This window comes from Styela clava, chromosome 8, assembly GCF_964204865.1.
Source record: "Styela clava chromosome 8, kaStyClav1.hap1.2, whole genome shotgun sequence".
In the NCBI taxonomy this organism is placed as follows: domain Eukaryota; kingdom Metazoa; phylum Chordata; class Ascidiacea; order Stolidobranchia; family Styelidae; genus Styela; species Styela clava.
Window position 1 is genome coordinate 15,709,297 of NC_135257.1, and position 9,557 is coordinate 15,718,853.

General features: G+C 32.9%; 1 protein-coding gene across 1 annotated transcript; it reads right to left on the reverse strand.

The window, feature by feature from the left end:
* Positions 1–255: 255 nt before the first annotated feature.
* LOC120345472 (uncharacterized) lies at positions 256–8,382 on the reverse strand. Its single transcript, XM_039414928.2, has 11 exons — positions 8,069–8,382; positions 7,111–7,230; positions 6,545–6,619; positions 5,787–5,921; positions 5,145–5,234; positions 5,043–5,069; positions 4,404–4,595; positions 4,217–4,319; positions 2,703–3,766; positions 1,969–2,118; positions 256–1,760 (listed from the first exon to the last, which is right to left on the reverse strand). Exons 1-10 carry the CDS (start codon positions 8,270–8,272, stop codon positions 1,981–1,983), a joined length of 2,148 nt encoding a protein of 715 aa, XP_039270862.2. The 5' UTR covers positions 8,273–8,382; the 3' UTR covers positions 256–1,760; positions 1,969–1,980.
* Positions 8,383–9,557: the final 1,175 nt, after the last annotated feature.

The window sequence follows — 9,557 nt, forward strand, 5'->3', positions numbered from 1 at the left end:
GACATGTCTGGGCCAATTGGACAAGTCATATATGGTAAGTACCCGCAGCGTCCCATGCCATGTGTGAGAATGGAAATCAGTTCTCCAGTTACATGGGCTTAAAGAGCAGTTTAATCCTTTCATATGCTCAAAACGTGATGAACAATATAGACAAGTGTGATATTCAAACGACTGATGTCTACTCCAGCAGTGGCCAGAATATCAAGTTAGCCTTAATATTCAAGACATTTTCATGCTATTGAACTTTAAAATAAATAGAATTTTTAACCCAGTCATTTATTAAAATTTCCAATGGTTGAAAAATTCCAGTATTTTATGACATGGTCCATAGTGTTGTGTACAGTGCAGTGGAAATAAATATTAGGTGAGGGTTATGTACAAAAACAGACAGTTGAAAAAATATCAATCAAAAAAGATGACATGTACCATTGCTGTTCAGAACTGAACATTTGGGGAAAATAGTAATGTCCCATATACCAGTGGTTCTCAACTGCCGGACCGCCAAATATATTATATGCAAAGTACTGACTGACGTCCATTAATTTTAACTCTTATTGATGTATTCATCTAACAACTAAACTTGGTGAGAGGTCCTCTGCCCATTCCAATACCTGAACGGCTGGATGTTCGTTAAGTTTATGACCTCATAACGGCGGCTAACATTACACATGAGTCTGATAGCACATACATAGTACGGTACCCGATTGTTAAGTTTGCTAGTTCCGTAATTTGACAGTAGGCCTATAATTTAGCGAGTTTGATAGTAGTATAGAAGCAAACAAACTGTATTATCCAGTTCAAACAGCTCTACTTCGCCTTGCAGAAACTTCATTAGAACCAAGTTTAACACGTATATATTAAAAAGACAGCAGCAAATTTCTCATTAAATTGTCTTCTTTGGCACGGCCTACTTTTGTCATAATTGCATTTTTTTGATTACGTTTTCTGTTAATTTTGAAATTTCACCGATTGAAAAAGGTTGGGAACCACTGCCATATACGGAAAACACCAGAAAATTTTTTAAAACACAATAATTAAGTGTAAATATATATAAAAGAAAGTGTTTTTGTGCAGAGATAGAGGCTATTAGAACTATATCGTCCATGGGAGGACAAAGTCCAACTCTTTATTGATAACTTCCAACCGTGTACAATAAATCATAAATAAGGCTACCGAACAAAGAAAATGATATTATGTAAAAAAAAATCTAGGATTAAAGTGTAGTGCTTAGTGCAAAATGAGGAGAGAATAAAAATAACTGCAGGATAAATATACATAATGCAACTACAATATAAAGTAAGACAACATTCCCATTTCATATAGTCAAAAGGTGTCAGTCTCTCTATCTAATTCTAATGGTTGATGTTGAAATCACTTGGAATGGCATGATAATTAGCTTGAAAATGTTGCCACCCAGTAAGTTAAATCATTATTTCAAAACAACTAATAAATGATCAATGGTTCATTACATCAGTTAAGTCTTGCTTTTCTGTACACATAAATGATTAAAATTCAGAGTCGCAGCTGAGTATTTCAATAACTGAACCAAATTGTACTTGGTATTTTGGTCACAATCTGTAGCAGTTAAAATCACTGCATGGAGATAATAGCAACACTGAATTCAATTATCAAATATTTTCCAGTCATAAGTAATGACCAAAAATCCTCATTTTGTTTAACAGCCGAGCAACAGAATGTAAAACAGAATCTTCTAGTAAAGGTTAAATCCTTCTCTAATTTGGCACTTGAGTGTGTAATATCTGAAGAAATAAAACATTAAATCAGGTTGAGACTTGAAGAATTACTCAATAGAGCAATAACTTCAAGGGCTGTCTACTTATACAAATGTTGTTTTACTACCATAAATTTCACTATTAAATCAAAATAAAAACTTCCCATGTGGCTGAATTTTTTTATAAGGACCACTTAATGAAAGCAAAGTAAATAATAGTTGCGATCAAAGCCTACCTGTCATTCTTTTTAATTGCTTAATCCAGCACAGCTCGTATCGAGAGCTTCGAGGACACCTTCAAGTGATGAGCTGCTCATTCGACCTAAGTCATTCATACCGTCCGACGAACTATATCCGATACACGGTGTAGACTCTCGAGATAGGAGCTGCAAAAACAATTATGTTTTCTATTTTCAGAAAATGCCTCAAATTTCTAAATTCTAACACTTCAAGGCAAAATCAATGAGTGGGAGGAATAAATTCATTTTCTAAACTTTTTTGCACAATAAAAAACAGAACTGCAAAATATATGGACACAAAGGACACACACCAGTACCGGTACGAAAAGACATGAGCAGTAAACCCAATCCACTGCTTTACCGTCCCACATCATTCGAGACAATATTTAACCCACAATGCAATAATACGTCTGAGCGTAGACATCACAATAGAAATGGGTACCACAAGGCAATTTCAACCTAACTAATTATGCTTATTGTTTACTATGATAAGAGTTTGCTAGAAATATAAGCAGTCAAGCAATAAAAAAGTGTTCCTCTGTAATTACAATAAAAGGGCAAAATGTTTGGTAAATGTTGAGTCTCCTAGAACTAGGCAAATATGAACAGTCGTTTTCCACAACAATCTTACACTTAGTGTTCAATAAGATAAAAATGTCTAACTTATTTAATATGTCTTTATTTCATTGGGCTCACTAAAAAAATATAATAATTTTAAAAAGTACACTCACTTTTATCCTTTCCGCAAATATGTCCACAGTGCCTGAATCTGAAATTGGATTAGTTCGCTTTGGTGACATTTTATTGAAGGCACGAGATGAAGACAATGAGTTGAAAGAGCAATTTTTATTGTGCGAGAGCGAACCATAAACACACTGAGTGCTTGTACTGTGTAACATGTTCATTTGCTGCCTACAATTTTCACAAACAGCCGTTAAATTTAATTCCAGACATGAAAATTGAGCAGGTGATGGAATTATTGACAATCTGTCAGTTTTATTTGGACTAGAATTAGAGTCACTAGCATCAGATGAATCTGGGGCATATCCACTCCTAATTATTGCAGCAGGAGTTTGCCATGCAAAATGTCTTGTATCCTTAAATTGTCCGAAGCGATATTGCACAGGTAGTCTGCTATTTGTAGCAATGGCAGATGAGTTATTATTAGTATGGTTTCCAGTTAGTAATAATTCATCGCCATGTTGTTGCGTGTGAAAAAATTCAGATCGATGTGGCGTCTGCAGTTTTGGGTTTACCAATTTTTTGTTTCGAGTTTTATGATATTTTAAATGAGTGTTTTCATCAGATTCAGTATCTTCGGAGGTATTTTTTTGAGATAAATTTTTATGCAAGTAACAAGATTTTGGACCACATTCTGAAGTGCTGTCAGTTGGAGAAAAATCAGATATTTGATTTTCCCTATATAAGCAATAGTTGCAAGCATTGTTGCGAGCGGAGCTACCATAAATATGGTTTCCCGATTCTCTCTCATGATAGCATGAATTAGGATGATTGTTAACACAAGTCCTTTCATGATTTGTTGAACGAAAGTCATCATGTTGCTGAGGTCTAGGCATCGACAGTTCATGGGGAACACTAGTTGTGTTTTGCTCAAGATCCCCTATATTCTGAGAGTTTAACGTGGAATGATGTGATATAGTGTGTCGTGTAGGATTTCTCGATTCAATTCCTGCAGCAGATTCTTGATTGGCATTTCCAGTGTGGTTAGTATTACCAGTTGCACTGTTTGCTTGTAGCTGCAGCTGATGCTGTCTGTATTGTTCAGTTACATCTCCTTCAATTATGAAAAAAATAAGTAGGTTTTTGGTATGGCGTATAAGAGACACGTATGTGTAGAATATAAGGGAAGTAAGTATTCAAGCCAATAATTTGCCTTTTTCTAAATTGAAATACCTTGTAGCATGCACACAGTAAATTTGAAAATAAGTTTGACAAAAAAAAAGGTCTTAAGTTGTTTGAATTCTTAAAAAAGACACCTTGTTCTAATACTATTAGTAAGCCCAAATTTATTGTTCCACGTCTGGTTCCAATAATCAATTGGCCTACCATATAATCTTTAAATGAACTGTGTTAGGGTATAGTATTTGACCAGACCTTCTGAGAAAAATCAAAAATTGACAGACAAGAAAATTTCAGTTGGTATTGCTCCATTGTCATTAATTGGTAGTTGGTACGAACTACATTTTATTAATAAAATTGTGAGTACAACATACAGCAGACTTACTAAGAAAATTCCTGTTACACAAGGGACAAGTCCATTTCTGTTTTAACCAAGGATCAACACATCTCTTGTGGAACTCATGAAGACACGGTACAACTCTTAATTCCTGAAAATAAAAGAATATTAAATTTCAATTTTTTGAAAAGAATATTTTTATTCTGTATTCAAAAAAAGAAAACAGCCAATTTACCTGTCCATCTGTAAACTCCTCAAGACATATTGCACACATTGATCCGGATGAGCATTCACTGAATGTATCATTGTTCCCACTACTTTTCCTGTTTACTTCATTTTCAAAATTATCTGGGACCATTTTATGTTTTCTATATTTCTTAGTCTTCATATGCTGCAGAGCTTCCAGAGCCAGGTCTTGTAATGTAATCTGGAACAATAATAATGACGTTAGTGTAAAAATGGTTCATCTACTCAAGCTGTCAGACGAATTCTCAACCTTGGCAAGAATTTATCACTCTGTACAAGTCTCTGCACATACAACCACTGCTTGGTAAGGACCTGAATCATTTTCTACCCCAAGGCTCTTTAAGCTGGATGTCTTGACCCCTGGGGGTCACGAAATGGCCCAACAGGGGTCACAGTAAAATCTTAAATGAGCTAAGATTCGATCTTTTGTGCAGAAAATATGCAGGCATTATCAATTTGATTTAATTTTTAAATATATACTGGCCTGAGTAGCGGGCATGTGCTTTATTAAACCCGAGAATTTCTCTTTCACTTTAGTACTGATTAATACAGTCATCATAGCAACAAATATATATCAGAAATTTGCTGCATAATAGAACAATTATTGTTTCAGCTAAGAATTACATACCTGTCTTTGACGTCTCCAGCATCTGACCTGTAATGCACAAAATAAAAGATTAGTCAGGTTAAATTACTTGTAGCAGAGAATAAAATAAAGACAATTTCATACCTTCGCAACGACTATCAAACAGAGGATGCATACTAATATCAAACATGCCATAAATATCCCCATGTCAAAGAAATGATTTCCTGGTGCATCCTGTATTGAGAAAAAGCAATTATAAATAGAGTTTTTTTATTCGACAGATATCTGAGGATATGTAAGCAAATACTATTTTTGTAAGGGCCGGAATCTCTTTAACTACTGGGCGGGTCATCACGCCCTCAATGAACATTTTTGCGATAAATGCTAAATCATAAGAATCAGTCAATCTTTATGTAGCAATAAGCAATTTCAATCACAGTAAACAAGGTGTGTAATTTATTATCTTCATTAGTCATGCTTTTGATTGAAATGTATAGTAGATAGTATCCAGCTATATGTACCTTATTGCAACCTTGTTTATCCCTATTTATTGCGCATTAAGTTAGTATAAGACTGTTTAAAACAACAACTAGCCTATATTTGCATACTTTTTATTCACCAACCATCTAATTTAAATATTCGATAAATGCCGTTTATAACATGCTTGATAAATAACTCAAGCACAGCTTTAGGAAAGATTAAAATTTTGGACAATACAAAATTCCTTGATTACAATTAATAGTCCAATTTTCAAGTCAGGCTACATGGCAATTGTGGTAAATTTACCTGAATTGGTAAGCTTTTCTTTATTCTTGCCCTTGCAATCTGTCGGTTTTCAATTAATTTCATTAGTTCCAAAGCTTCATTTCCCTCCACTAAAATCACAGGACTGTTCAGCATTGTCGTGGAATCCTTGTTTAGCTGAAGAAAATGGGAAATGTTCAAAATATAAACAATATTGTTATTGTAACGAATAGTTAAGTATGATGTGTTATGAAAAAAATGGAAAAAGATGTAAAAAACTTTAGCTTCAAACAAAATCTAAAATCAATTATAATCATAATTTCAAATTAAAATGGATATTTATTATAATATCTGAAACTAAACTGAGAGATCAATTTTCAAAATGCCAACTATATTGATATGAATAATCATGCTGGCTTGTGGCAGTTACCCAGAAAAATAAAATAACATAAACAAATGATGAAATATTTTTTTTTATCAAATAGAAAGCAATCGTAAATAAAAAGCAGTCAGATAATTAAAAATCATGATTATTTCAATTGTACAAATTCTGATCATTTCAATATTACAACAAAATAGAATTTTAAGTCATGGGTAAGATGCCATTAACTAGGTTCTCAATCAAATTTCAAAAACAATAAATAATTTAACTGAAATTTAAACTGATTTTTCCATAAATCCATTCTTTCATATTTAGCGAGAAAATGTTAACCTTATAGCCAGTGCAAATTTTCATTTTGCGCCAAGGGATCATTTGAAGACAAGTACGGCCTGTAAAACAACAAGAACAAAGTACTAACCTGTCTGAAAGCATCTGGGTGGTCAGACACATCAAATATCACAGCAGTCGCCCCTTTATCCACTGCAGTCTTTGCCTAATAGAAAAGGGATCAACGTGAAATAGTGCAGATGCCATGTTAATACACAGACACTCCCCAAAGATATGAAATTTTATCAACAGTTCACTGACACGCCATACTCGTGCATTGCAAAATTCAAAAATTTGAATGAAAAACATGTTTTTAAAATTACTTTGATATTTTTATTTGAATATAAATTTTAGATTACTGAATGAGAAACATTGAACCAAAAGTGAGGTTTGTAATCCATTAGGAGAAATAATCACACAGTGTGACAAAATTCAATAGGGGAATTTTTATGGAATTCTAAATCTATCATATAAAAAGTTCTGTTATGAATTGCACCATTATGAAAGTAAATTGTGATTTTCTTGTAGAGTGGAATTTATTTTATCAATTGGACAATTTTAGATAAGAAACAAACATGGAAAGTACAAGGTTCAAACATTTTACAAAATTGGAGCTTTAAAAATTTAACTGGTGTTGAAGATCATGGCCATATTTACCTTATCTATTAAAGAACGACAAGGATCTTTTGTTCCGTAGGTTAGTTTGACAACACCAACCCAACCGTAAGCAAATGTTTCATCACTGTCAGAATCACTGCATAAACTGAAAGGATGGATCTAGAAATAAAACAAACATGGATGATTAAAATCCCTTAAAATATTATTTTCATTTTAGTTTTATGAAGGCAAAAAATTTTTTTTTATAAATAAGTCAGTTCAGCTACTTGGACCATTTCAAAAAAAGTACGGAGCTTGTAAAGAAGGTTGTAATATTACATGACTACATCTTTACATATTTGGTGATAATTTGCTGCATAGTCCACGACATGACATCCCATCTGCTTAGCGATTTATCTATATCTCGGGATCCGCAATATTGAATGCATTGGAAATATTGGTATCAGTTGGTCAAGTTCAAAAACCAAAAGAATCTATATTCCAGAATAGGCCATAATAAATTTTAATCAAAATCACCCATAATTAGAGCCGATTTAAACGAACATATAGCATCTGAAAAGCCCATTATCTCAAATTATGTCTTAAATATTCTTCCAAACGCACAGAACGGGAATTGATATTGAAGTTTTCTTGGGTCATATTGAATTTGTATTCTATCATTATTTTCATTCATAATATCTTTACTTAGACAATCAACTTCTCCCAAGCTTCAGAATATCACCATCAGCCAATTTTAATAATATCATATTGGTATCAGATTAAATATAAGACATGATACATCGGTAATTCCCTCCAACAACCACACTGAAACACTATTTTTTTTATTTTCTTGGAGTAAAGATAAAGGGGCTGCAGTGGCAGTACCAAACAATTATCAATATAGAATTAGACTTCAGACGACGAATGACTTGAAGCAATTTGTGCCAATGTTTTTTACGAATCAAAAGAAGTAAATAGCAAAAATATTAAAATAAAACTGCTGTCAAAAAAGGAATACCTGAATAATATCTCCCTCTGCTGGATTTGAGGGACCTGCATTAGAAAATTCCCCTGTAATATCGGTCTTGTGTGTTGTGTATCTTCCACTGTCCTGATTGATTTCATATAGGATAATTTCTAAAAATGCATCTCTGCTATCTCCAGTGACTACGACGGTAAATATTTGCAGCATAATAAACAGCAACCAACCATGCATTTTCATCAACGAAATTGAACAATATAAGCATTACAAATGCCAGTATAAAAAATTTTCAACATTTTGTTTTCGTAGAAAACAGTAAGAATAGTACTGAAAAATGATAACATAAACATAAAAATCGAAATATTGACAGAAACTATGTATGTCTCAGTTGTACTCCGACCAACTCTGGTGTGATCTAAGTTGGGCAGGAGATAAATGATGAAGTATTGGCAAGCACAATTTCTCAAGTAGAAAGTGTTACTCCAGAATTGTCATACAATAAAAATGTATAGACTATATTGTTGATTGAGTAAAACAACAAACTTTGGTTCTAGTGAAGTAATCGCATAACTGCTTAAAAAACGCCAAACATGTTTTTTAACAAAAAGTCTGTCTCTAGCAGAACCAAATTCTTCACAAATATGTTTAGTCAAAATCAAACCTTCTCGCTTTTCAACTAAGCAGGTATGTCCCTTGCCAAATAGAGTATAGCATCAGGCGCGAGACATAGGTACTTTTATATAAAAAAATATTAATTTGAGCTGTATTTTAACACCACATTTTTGTTTGATGTTATTTAAGCGGTTACGATGTTTACCCAACTTCAATGAGAGTATCGATTCCTCAGTCCTCAAGAGCAAAAAATTTAGCAATTCCAATTTTACAATCTCCTAGCATGAACCCTTTCCAAAGTACAGCTCAAACACACACGCCAATGAATGATGGAAGCGGTATTTTATTTAAAAAAAAATTATTTATTTAAACATTTAATTGCTTTTTTTTCAAATTTATTTCCGTATTTATATTGAGAAATGTTTATTTCTCCATACAGCCATATGGGACATTAATTTCATTGTAAACAGAAGCAAGACTCATCCTTAAAACATATTAACAATGACATAGCCTCTGATGCAAAACATTCATTGAAATATTCATATATTTATTTTGTTCACACATAAAATTCGGATGTCAGGATATTTTAAATATGGTTGTACAATGTAATATTCTGTACATCCCTCATACAGTCATAATAAATATCCAAAGAAAAGAGAGTGCCAGTCAAAATAAACACAAGCAATGATTAAAAGCTGTTCCTCTATCAGTGAAACCTTAACAATATTTTTCATTCCCATTAATGAATAATGAAATACATAGCAGAATGATCACCACTCTGCCACTGCTTTATATTTCACAGCCCAATCTTATCCATTGTTATTTTTGAATTCTCATTTATATTTTTTTAGTTTCATATTATACGGTACTGCTATAGGCCTAATCTTGATCCTATTCTATCATCTAACATGAG